This window comes from Lampetra planeri, chromosome 46 (assembly GCF_965212315.1).
Source record: "Lampetra planeri chromosome 46, kcLamPlan1.2.h2, whole genome shotgun sequence".
In the NCBI taxonomy this organism is placed as follows: Eukaryota; Metazoa; Chordata; class Hyperoartia; order Petromyzontiformes; family Petromyzontidae; genus Lampetra; species Lampetra planeri.
This window is the reverse complement of record NC_136152.1, coordinates 2,568,559-2,581,286: the sequence shown is the minus strand read 5'-3', so window position 1 is coordinate 2,581,286 and position 12,728 is coordinate 2,568,559. Positions and strand designations below refer to the sequence as shown.

General features: G+C 46.4%; 1 protein-coding gene across 1 annotated transcript in view; it reads left to right on the top strand.

Annotated features, from left to right (window-relative positions):
- The window catches only part of LOC144733315 (midnolin-like), a 117,345-nt gene extending 106,500 nt beyond the window's left edge, over nucleotides 1–10,845 (top strand). The window contains exon 7 of the mRNA XM_078615152.1: nucleotides 3,746–10,845. Within this exon, the coding sequence (XP_078471278.1) occupies nucleotides 3,746–4,116 (371 nt within the window). The 3' untranslated portion in view covers nucleotides 4,117–10,845. The remainder of the gene's footprint in view (nucleotides 1–3,745) is intronic.
- Nucleotides 10,846–12,728: the final 1,883 nt, after the last annotated feature.

Below are 12,728 nucleotides of genomic sequence, written 5' to 3'. Positions count from 1 at the left end.
GTCTCTTGCCGAGCGTTTATAATTTGTGCTGCGTTCAATATGGAGGTAATTTGCCCAAGCTGAATTAAGTTTAGTAATATTTAAAATTCTTTATCGCGTGATTGAGTTGTTTTTTGTTTCTTCATAATACATTTTTATTTATTTTGCTTGTTGGTTACCCAAGTCCCTCTGCCATATTGGAGACTATCTCCCCTGTTATCTGTAGAGTTCTCACCACCCGGGTTAAACAAAATCCAAAAAATTGATGGGTCCCCTGGGGGTTACTGGCAGCGTGGATACGAAACGCGTGCAAGTGAGTTATCAACATCAAAGTCGCTGTCCCGGTAGCTGTGTTTTGATACATCATACGATGGTTGTACTGTTCACTGTTTAGATTCACATTGTGCCGACATAGCACACACGGCTATCGTGCATTTTGCATAAATATTCCCCCTAAGAAAACGTTTTTCCTGGACCACAATCGTTTTATTAATGCAGACAAAATCTCAGACTTGTACGAAACACCAACATATTTCCAGCAGTAGGCCCTTAACGTCGGTGCCTCTCGGCAACATTCGTTTTAAGCAAAGTTAAAAGAACATGGTCTAATCTGTGTTCATTTTTTTTTATTATCCACGATCTGCGAAGGGCATCACAATGAGCTAGTAATTACATACCAGACCCTATTGTAAGTATTTTCTTTGAGGACCGCAACAGAAAAATGTCCAACCTGATGGTGTCGTGTTGTTAGGCTTGGCCAGCTGTTTCCGTAACTAAAACAACTTGAACATCGCTGTGGTTTTAAATCTGTAATGTTTTGTGTCGACCGGCCGACTTGCAAAACTTGTGGCACAGGTGGCAGCAATTGTACGATTTGCTTAGCTTCTGAGTGGACAATGGTTTCGCACTAAATGAGCCTCTATTACAGCAGTCCTGGGGAAGGTGGTTATGGGCATGGGCGGTGAGCCATCTTTTTGAGGCCTGCTATAAAATTAAGGAAATTTGAGCTTCAAAAGCCCCATCATATTTGAGAAATGTTCCGGAGTTTGAAAACACAAATCAAAGCACTGTACAAAGTTATGGCCAATAGCTTAAACAATGTACTTTGTTTTCTAAGTATGTGAAGCACAGTCAATCAGTAGTAACCGCCTTGGGTCATATGAGGCCTTCCAAACCAATGGGGTGTGCTCGAGCAGTAAAATTAAATTGTAAAAAAGTTTAAAGCCAAACACATTTTGTAATCAAAGTGGCACATTGCAGAGGGGTTTAAGATAGCGAATGACACCTCCACCCAGTAATTATTTTGCTATAAATCGATTCTGCTGACCCTGTGGCAAAATTGACACTATTAGGCATTAGTGCCAACGCCAACTCACGTGTCATAACCTAAAATGCGAGAGACATTTTACGTAATTTCCTCCACAAAGATGCCACGGACCCTTAATTTATACAAATGCACTTGCCAATGGGAACATCTGCCTTTCGTTAGATCTGTCCTCTTCAGATATATTTGAAGATCATCCCATGCAATACATTGCACCGCACCGCAGGCTTAAGGTCCGTGGCCAAGGACAATATGCCCTTGTGAAGTGTCACAGTGTTACATTACCCCAAGGTTGTTGATGCGCACACACACAGGACGCCTCGTTTAACAGGGTCCCAGGCACTCAGGAAGAGGTCTGCATCAGTTGCACAACGGTGGTGACGAAGGTGGATGCCAAAGGATTGCAATCTCTCAATCTCAACAGATGTTAGTGCACAGAAATGTTTCCTGCAGGGGGGGGCGGGGCGGGCAGGGAAGTGTTATTGAGTGCCCTCAGTTCACTTCAGCTCTGCCCCTTGCTCATTCTAAGGACGTTCGCAAAAGATAAAATTGGATGGCTGAACGGCGTCATCGTATATGGACGCATATAAATTGTCACCCCGCATCCGAAATGGCCCGGGCCTTTTCTAGGAAATAATCTTCCGTAAAGAGCGCCTGCACGCGCACGCGCACATGCACACGCACACACGCACGCACACACGCACACACACGCACGCGCACGCGCACGCGCACACGCACGCTCACGCGCACGCGCACGCGCACGCACACGCACACGCACACACGCACACGCACGGCGCAACTTAACAGCAGCCTTGTGGTTGGCTTCACCAGGGAACTTGGCAGACTTTATTTCAACTGGTAATGCCCGCTGAGCTTGGCAGCTCTTTTACAAGGACAACCAGGGGTGGTAGCAGCGTGGCTACAGTAGGAACACTCGCGCCTTACAGCAAGAAGCACCTGGGTTTGATTCCTAACTTGAGCGCCTTTGCGTAGAGTGTGTATGTTCTCCCCCTTGTTCTGCATGGGCTTCCTCTGGGTTATCTGGTTTCTTCCGAAGGCTACAGAAAAAATATTACACGATTGGTGTCCATAATCAACGTTTTTGGGTTTAGATCGCGTTATTTATAAATGTGTCGTAACCCTCCACCACCCGACACGGCCAATCAGTAAACAAGTGTCACGTTGACAAAAAAGACCAATTAGTTCACTGCTTTAGCCCACCGGTGTGTTGAAGCACGAAACCACAACATTTACAATTTGGTGTGTTGGCCAAGCATCCCAGTCAATGATTGGTGTGTTGGCCAAGCATCCCAGTCAATGATTGGTGTGTTGGCCAAGCATCCCAGTCAATGCAGGGCCCTCCTAAGAAAGTCTTTGGACTCTGTGTGGCTTTCCCCGGGGGTAAATAAGTAAATGATTAAATTACTATAATAAATATATTATAATGAGTCTGTCTATTTTGGTTTATTCTTGTACGATATTTTTATTACAGTATTGTTATACTGACATGAGTATCTATTTGCACAGTTATGTGTTTAAATATGGTTGAGAAGCTTGGGGTTTCCGATCCCAGGCCTCCGTTTCGAATGAAGCCGGCTGCTTCGTGTGTGGCGAGGCAGTCCTCCCCAGTGGCTCTGCGGGTTGCCCAACATCTACACTCTGAATCTATGAACTTATTTTTTCGTGTAAATGACGTGTTTGTTGTTGTTTGCGCTCCGGTTAGGTTGCATATTCCTCTCCCCGCAATGCCGTGTCACTGCCGCCACCGTCGCTAACAGTTTTTGAGCTGCGGTCGTCCTCGTAACAAACCCGCTTGGCGCAACGGGGCCTTACCCGCTAAAATAACGTCTCGGTTATAGTTATGCTAAACTCGGCCTCGAAGATATTCCGCGAATATGCATTTTGGAAACGTTTTTTATGGTACAGTGCGAAACACCGTGCATGAGACAGAACCGATGAGGATTTGCAGCACATGATTTCGGACTCATTTCACATTTTTGACACGTGACCCTGCTGTCAGAGCAGTGTGCACAGATACAAACGGATTGGTGGCACTGCCAGGAGATTCGAGTTCACCGACAGCATTGGCCAAGACAGTTTGCTCGATGTTGCGAGTTCAGTAGGACATTGCGGGTGCAAGCCCACAGCTCCTCTAAAATATTCACGTTGTTATAAAATGTAATGTTATCCCGATTGTGCTGTCGGCATCATGTCGCGAGACGGCTTCCATCCGGATCTCAGAGCGGCACGACCCTTCGCGTTAACGCGTGACAGTTGACGCTTGTTCTCAGGACTGGGCGCGGCACGTTCTTGCGTCCGTCTCCGCCCTCGAGAACGAGCCGTCCGTCTCGTCGTCGCGCCCGTGGCGATCGTTTGTCCTTGCCCTCAAGAGTACTGACCGTGCGTGCGTCCGCGTGCGTCCGCGTGCGTGCGCTCTCTCAGGTGGCGACCGGCTACGTCAGCACCAGGAGAACAGCGCGACGCGATCCAAGGTGGAGCACCTGCAGCTGCTGATGCGGCAGCGCAAGCTGCGGCGCAAGCAGCGCAGGGACTCGCGCGCCCCCTACCCGGGGGCCGGCGGCGCACACGACGGGACGGTGGGGGCAGGGTGGGGCGGGGCTGGCTGCGGCGGGGCCCCCGGGGCGGCCGGAGGGCAGCGCAAGGCCGGGCGCGTGGGCAGCGAGAGCAGCGTGGCGAGCGACGCGTCGGGTCTCGACCTCGAGCTGGACGATCAAGCCGTGGTGGAGAACGGGGCGAGCAGCGGCGCGTGGGCCAACTCCGCGGAGATGGAGCCGGAGTACGTGGTGGCGTGAGGCGAGGGCAAAGGCCGAAGAGGAATTGAATAGAATCGACGGCAGCCGAGACAACTACAGCAGCAGCAGCAAAGAAAACATGACACGACCGTTTGTTTAAAGGAAAGATGAGTGGGGCTGATTTTTTAAAGTAAAAATTGGCGGTGACGGAAGTGGAATTTGAGAGCGACATGAGCCAGGCTCTGGGCGAGCCTGGCGGGGTTTTTTTGTTTTGTTCCCGGTGTCGCGTTTGCGAGTCGTGTTGTAGCTGCGGCCTGCGTGCTCGAGTTGCAGGAGAGAGAGGTGCCATTGATTTGGTTTTGGTGGGTGGGGAAAGTGATTTTTTGGGTTTATTTAGTATCAGGCCTTGACCGATTTGGTTCAGGTGCAGCTTGCGGCGGCGTTTTCATACGACGATGTGCGGGAGGTCTGCTCTGTGGCGTTAAAAATAACCTCTGCAAGGAGCAGAGCAAAGGAGAAAATCCGACCTGGCCACAAACATGGCTGCTCCAGCCTCACTTGGGTCCCGCCTCACGTAGCATACGTACGGAAATATATCTATTCCAGTTTCTTAACAAACAAAATCAGATAAAAGTAAAAATGGAGGCATTGCCGTTTTCGTTTGTTGATAAACCTGAGGTATAGAGGTTGTGTTTGTTGTCAGTAAAAAATTGGCAAATCAAACAGAGAGACTATATTGGCATGGGAGGGTGTCCTAATGATATGGGATGGTGGTGTATGTGTCTATTGTGTAACGCCTCATTAGTGACAACGTGAAATATTGGCCGACTTAATAGATTATTTCCTGGACGCAATGTTTCGGCAACATGTTAAGAAAAAAAAATGTTATGGATGATTGAATTACAACTCAGAAACCCTCCATTAACATAAATGCATGTTTTAAAGTAGGTGATGGTAAGGAAGGCAATTCTCCACAAAGATGGACTCGAGTGTTGAAACCCGCCCTCGTGTTTGATTCAATAATAAACGTGTGAAGTTATTCGTGCTGCACAATGGATGATAGATGTTAACGCTCGTGTAAGCGTGACGGAAAATCGTAAACGTTTCAACAAAAAGGCTTCCTTTCTGATTCCTGTGAAACTCAAAAGGGGGGCCGCGCGTTTCACCAACGTACGCCGCGGCGGGGAAACGACACGAAAAAAAGAATCGAAGCTAAAAAAGAAAGAAAAGGCAAACCGAGAAATCTTCAGGAGGTGCCCGTCAGCCGGGGGTGTGCGAACACCGCTTTGTAAAACGGACACGAGGCAGGGGAAAAGGGGGGGTTTGGGAGACAACGCCCCAATTAATAACAAATGCATGAGGAAGAAAAAAAACAGACGTTTAAATGCTTGAAAAAAAAATGTGATACCGATTGAAACTTGTAACTGACCTGATGGACGAGTCTTGAACTTTGCTCAGGATTTACAAAAATCTCTTCCGTTCGTCAGCATCTCCATCCGAAAGTCTCGGACCTAACAAGAACAAGAAAGAACCCACCCCCCCCCCCCCCCGACACTTGAAACGCTAAACTCTATAACTTCGTGCGACATCATCACGACAAGTCGGAACACCCTACACGGAAAAAAAAAATACTATCGTCTGCCACAAGGTTTTTTTTTTCGGTCACCTGCAGCTGTAGTGAGCGGAGCGCTTTTATTCGAATCGCCCATGTCGTGCGTGTCGGGCAAAAAAATATAATAATACCAATAATAATAATAATTAAAATAATATTGTACTGTCTGAATGCCGTAGATATTGGATGACTTTGTGCGGTAGTGATTTTTCTCGGTGTACGTGTAGAAAATTGTGTACTATTAGTTTACGTTGCAGCCTCTGTAAAACTGAAATCGTTGAGGGAAAGGCTGGGCTGTGTCAAACAGTGACGCAAGTTAAAGACAGTTTCTGTCAACAAAAAAAACATTTGTTTCTATTATATAATCAGGTATTTTTTTTTCTTCTATGCTAGCGTTACTCTATTAAGCACCAGGATTATTATTTTTGTTCGTTTCCCTTGATTTATTTTCATTTTTCATTAGACTTCAACAGCACCCTCCTCCACCCCCATATGGCTGACCCTTTTAAAATGGTCTGGGGGGTCTCCCTTACTTTTTTTCGGATAGAAAAATCATTCTTGGCTCAAGCGTGTCCGCGATCACGTGCACACGCACGCTGCAGTCCCACCCTCTCGCCGGCTTCTTTTTTGTTCATATAAAGTTGCAAAGGTGCACGCGATCTACAAAAACCGTCACGATAATAACGCCACGCTCTCTCAAAGAATGAACTTCCAAGATTCAGTCTGTCGCGCGCGCGGGCTCCCATCGCGCGCGAGCATCCCGTCAAATCCCCGCGCGTCCTTAATTATGCGGCCAAATGGTTTAATTCACATGTTGATTTCCTCACTTCACAAGTGAACACCGTTACGAGCCATCGGGTGTCCGCGACGTACACAACTGCAGGTCAAAGGTCACGTTGTGTTTATTGCGTGCCGGCAAATTCAACGAAAGTGAATCGCAGTGCCCTTTGGCCGGCATAATTCAGAACTATGGCAAGCCTTTCGTGGGTCAATGGTTATCTCCTTACAAGCCTCTTTTGATGTTGCAATATGTTAGACACAATAACGATGATAATAATAGTGACCACGATAGTAGCATTAGTCTTTCCAAATCACAGGTCCCCCCTCCCCGTGGTCTGATGCCCGTGTAAATGTACATTTTTGAAATCTTATTCACTTGTATCAAGCTCATGTACTTGTACTGAAATGAATATGCTCTTGGTTAAGTCTGTGTCTGAATATGAACTGCACGTGATATAAGCACAGATGTGCCATTTTCCTCTCATTGTACTTGTTCTTAAGGGTTGTATATACCGCACACTTTTCCTTCGTCACTAGTTTATTTTTAAAGGCCTTACAAAGTCTAAGGACTAAGTTCAAACACCACCCTCAACTCTATGTTCTCCTGATGATGATGATGATGATGTTGTTGTTTTTGGAAAAGCTCAGAATACTGGGAAACACGATGTCAGGAATCCGCGCAGCAAAATGCATCCTCAAAAGTAACAACCGCTTTAGCAAATTGCTCGCGAGCATTTCAAGCGTCGGCGTGACCACGTTTTGGCCGCACGTCGCGGGCGGCGGTTCCTGCCCGTGGCGCCGTGACGAACCCAGCGGAATCGGTTCACGAGGGCCTCGCGCGACTGGCGACGACGAATTCCCGAGCCTCGCATCGTCAGGTGACCTGGAATCCCAAGCTATTGGCGGCTTGCCTCATTGCTGTCGATTCAACACCCCCCCCTCGCCGCCTCCCGCCTTACCCTCCCGATTGGAAATTGGTAATGTTTAATTTCATAATCGATCATATAAAAAAAACGTCAATTTTTTGGGTTTTTTTGCAAACAGAAGAGGCCTTGCGCACGTGGTCTTGCCTGGGTCGCTCTGCGAAAGCCACGTGGCCTTTTTCTTTTGTGTTGCGCTGGGGCAATTCAGGGATTCGCACCAACCGGGAAGAGGAGGAGAGGGTGCGTTTTTGCTGTGCGGTGTTCCGAGTTTTATTTGTCCGTGATTGCGTCCCCTGTGCCGGCAGTAGTTTGTTACGGTGCTCAACTTTGTGTTCACGTTGTTACTCATTTCTGGATGTTTGTGGATCGTTTCTCGGAAAGGACACCCGTGTGTCATTCGTGTGTGTGTTTAATTACAAAGAAAAGTAGACACCCCATCACCCCCCTCTTGCACGCACCGTACGGCCTGCACAATCGATGGTCAATGATTTGCAGGTTACGCATTGCCAATGATCCAGAGCCAAACGTGCAGGATTGTGTATCTCAAGTCTGTTTCATCACTCCGCAGACAAATCTGCGCACGGCATTGCTATGCTCTGCGTGGCAATGCATCCCCGATTGTGAAGAAGCGTTCCATCGGCCGGCATGGTACACACCAATGCATTGACACCTCTTATATAAAAAAAAAATAACATTACAAAAACATAAAGCCTGACCCTCATTCACTTGTGAATGAATCTGCAGTAAAGAGGCCAATTTTCATATATTTTTACTTACCCTGTAATTGGATGCAGATTTCTGACAGGTGTGATAATATTAAAACAACATGTTGTTTTCTTATGCACTCTAAAGACTGCTTATGAAAGCCAGACGCTACGATACAAAGTAGATTCGTAAATGTTGTCCACAAACACGTATCCTCCGTTAAAATCCCGCAGCTGCTATTTTGACGGTAAACACCCCACCAACATTTCTGATGGAGGCCATCTCCCCCCCCCCCCCCCAAGTTAAAAGCATTCACTGGCAGAGCGGTCGCTGGAAAATGTATCAAAGATGTGAATGAGGGTGTTAGTCTTTTTTCACTTCTACCTTGGCCCTCGTCCCAGTCGTTTTAAAGTGAGCAGCGTTGCAGAAGGGCGTTTGAACACAAATTGCTTTCGCTCTGCGGTCTACCTCCTAGAGGCGCGACACAGAGGCAACAGAAATGTGCAAGAACACGACAGCGTTGAGCCCCGTTTGAATGGAGGCGCCGTTCTCGGAATGGGATTGTGAACGTCGCAGAGACGAGAAGATAATCCAAACCGAGGAGTTTCTAAATGTGTCCTCGCTGCGTGCTCCAGTGACCGGCCCGGGAAGGTAGCAAGAGCACTACGTCACGTGTGATCACGTCATGTGTAAAATGAAAAAAATCCGAAAAAAAATCTTATTCCGAAATTGTCAATTAGTTTGGAAATCTGATGTTTAAATCCAAAATCTAGACTCTGATCTCTATACACATATGGCTATAACGTGCGTTTAAATTATCACCCTGTCCCTTGTGGATTAAACTTCTCACCTGCGCTCCAACTTCACACGGGCAACAATATTTTTGAAAGGCAATCGGTCTGATTATCGTTTATTCCCGTGTTCTAAAGGGAAACTAAAATTCGAAATGTTTTTTTTCCCAGCAACATAATATCTTCAGATTGATACATAGTGGTAGGTTGATTGTCAGATATAACAATACTATTATGACTGCAGACCTTAGCATGATCGATATGCATTGGTTGCTGCTGGGCTTTTTTCAGAGTACATATTTAAATGTTAAAAATGATCGTAATCGTCCAAATTTTATATTACACACACATTACACACGAAAAAAACCAGTAACCTCCTTTGGCAATATTGACGACAGTGGAGCGTTAACTCCCAACAAACAGAGCCAAATGCTATACATGTGTAAAACAAAAACCGCACGCATAGAGAAACGGGTCAAAGGTCAAAACGTGTTCTGTCCTCTTGAACAACGAATTCTGTCGTCTCTGCCGCCATTCCCAGCAGTGTAACTCTGTGTTGGGCACATCGCGTTCATGCAAGCCGGTTCCCCCTCTCTCTCCGCTCGCGGAAATTCTATTCGTTTATTTCCTGCCTGGCTCTGCGGACCTTCACTATTCATGGGACAATGCAATACTCTCATCTGGCTCCTTGGCATAAGTGCAATGTCAAGCAATTTTCTGCAAAGGGAAAAAAAATTGAGAATACAAAGGAATGGAAATGATTACAAGCAATAGGAACTTTTGTTCTGGTGTTCTTAATTTGACACGAGTACAGTATTTGATGTATTTTAACCGTTTGGTTATTTTTTTTTTCCCATTTTAAATAAGATATACTGTAACGGTGTACTGTATGACATGCGGAATAGCTTAGATGTTTTCCGTTGTGTGTGCTTCAATGTATAAAACGCTGGGTTAGTAGTCTTAAACGGCACAATGAATTTACAAAAAAAAGTTTGCAATTTTAACATAAAATCAGTTTATTGTTAAATAAGATAATTTCCAAAAGGCATAAGAGCACTGATTGGTGGCAAATGACAATGGTAGTCACGGCAATAATGCCGTCAAAGTCCGTGAAAGAAAAATCACTGCGCGACCGAATACTTGATGAAGAAAAGGTGTACGCTTTGGAAATGTGACGCTCCACCCATGTTGCGGAAAAGGCCCAGCTGCAAATCGACGTCTCACTGCTCCTCCTTCTGCAGCCACCTCAATTCGGACTCCCAAATCCAAATTATTTAGCGGGACACCATTTTAATGAACACCGTTCGTTGTTTGCAATCAAACGAAAAATATGAGCAGAGAGCTGGACTTTACCCATTTAATTAGAACCCCAAATTTTAATTTGGTGGGGTTTAAAAAAAAATGCTTATTCGGTCCACTAACCGCTCACTGGAGCTGAGACCATCAACTCCTTTGAATACTTTGAGATCGTGGTGGGTTTTCTTTTGTTCACGTGGGGTGTTACCTTGGCCAGTTTGCAACCCCAGGTCTCGCCGGTGCTGGCGGGCTCTGCGTTGTTGCGCGACGCGGGATGTCACACGGAAACTAGCGAAACGCAAAACAGTTTTAATAAAAGCACCTGCCCGATTGATGTGCTAATTTGGACTCTCCCCCCCTCCCCCCCTCGAGTAAGTTCGTTGTGCCGCAATAGTCGCCGTGTTCCACCACTGCTGTGTTGTTCTTAGTGTCTCGACGAGATGTGTTAACCCCTCTCCACAGCATTACTCAAGTTCTGTCCTGAAGCCTTGCAATGGCGGGACAGCGTATGAGAGTGTGTGTGTGTCTGTACGTCTATAAGTAGCTGTTAAACATTCTGACTTGTGGTAGGGCTTAATGTTTTTTCTTTTTTTTAATTAATTACTTTTTTTTTTGTACGAGTATGTTGCATAATGAACTGATGTAAAATCCACAATAAACAAAAACGTGAAGAATAAACACACAGACGCTTCGGGCCTGAGTTATTTTTTGGGCGAGGTTGATATTCTGCCGTCTTTGAGCGTGTGTAAGTGTGTGCGTGAGTGTGTGTATGTGCGAGTGTGTGCGTGAGCATGTGTGAGTGTGCGCGCATTCAAAATACCTGAACCGGTCCTGGGCCTCTCCGAGGCCGACTCGGCCTTTGACGAGTACCTGCTGCGGTGTGTAAACGTCACCACTCTGGAGACAAAGGTGGCTGGGCATGGTACGCACGCCTTCCCGGATTGCATAGGTGCTCGCTAACAGCACTTGCCTCAACAGTCAGTGTAGGCTATACGGGAGATCTTTATCTCAGACTTTGCGAGCACCAGTCATTAGGTCGTCAGCAAATGTAATGTGGATGATGAGTAAGGGAGCCATTCATTGATCACATCCGAGCATCGCTCAACCTCCCAATATATCCTTACCAGATGCAAATGTCACCCTACCACCATAGGAGCCAGAGGACATCCCTGCTGCACCCCAATGTGAACAGTAGTCATCGCCATAGCCTGACCCAGGCCTGCCCTCCAACAAAGGTGCTGAAATGATGATTCATAGATTTTTGAGGTTGGCCACCTGATGATCCGGACAAAAGTCTGCGTAGCCAATACCCTCCAACACCCGACACGGCCAAACGAATGGAACTGCCTCGCGTCTGCTCACTGGCGAGTTGACGAATTCTCGAAATCAATTTCGGCGATTAGATTATGATGACGTTTCACTTGAAGTGCGTCTTGGCGACACAAATTTGGCCAGGTCATTGTGGCCGAACCCAAAAGCCAATGATGAATTCTGAATATTTGCTGAGAAATTCTACATGTCTCAGTCAATAATGGTTATGAGCGGGGGGGGGGGGTCAGGAATGATTAAGGCACAACGATTGACCTCCAATTAGCACCATTGGCTACGTAGTTCAATGTACGTGCATATACATACTGTTAGTCACAATAGATCTGGACCAGGTCTTTCATCCCCCATCATTAATGTCGTCCTCACTCTCATCATGAGCAACATTTTCGTCCCCTTCACCCTCAAAGCCATCGCCACCAAACCAATGTCACCATCACTTTCCATCAGCCATTTATATCAACCTCTTCTGTTATAAGACCAAACACTTTACCATCATCACTTCCATTACAAACATCGCTACCATCATCATCACTCTCATTACACAAACACATCACCGTCCTCACCATCACCAAAGAGAAAGATCCCCCGTATATCCCTAATGGACTGTTGGAGCAAGTGCTGTTAGCAAGCACCGATGAAGGTGGGTACTATACACCACGACCAGCCGCCTTTGTCTCCCTAGTAGCAATGTTGTAGCAATGTTGTAGCAATGTTGTTACACACAGCACTCGGTACTCAATTGAGGCTGATTTGGCCGAGGGGGGGCGGGGGGCAGGTCCAGTTCAGATAAATGTCCATGAGCCGGAATCGAACTCGGTCGCCGGGTTTGTAGTGCAACGTGATAACCGCTACACCACCGCTCCCCACACCATCACCGCCCTCTCGTCAATTTTGGGAGAAAAAAAATTATAAGATGTAAAAATGTGTAAAAAAAAATCGCCGTGGCTAATTGTAACGGTTCACATGCGTGTGGAACATGTGTGCTGTTTGGTGCCTCAATAAATCATTGTGTGGTTAATTATATTTAATTAGTCCATGGGCCCAGACCAAATATTTCTCCTGTTGGTACCGTGTGCGGTGGAATAACTTTCATGGTTCCGTTTTTTGTCACGTGGCCAAGAACAGTGAAGTTTGTGATTACCATTTGAAATGCGTGGGGTGGTTATCAAGACATGCACTCGTATTTGCCAAATAAACACATCAGTACGACTAAAGTTTTACCACCTTTGGTGATTG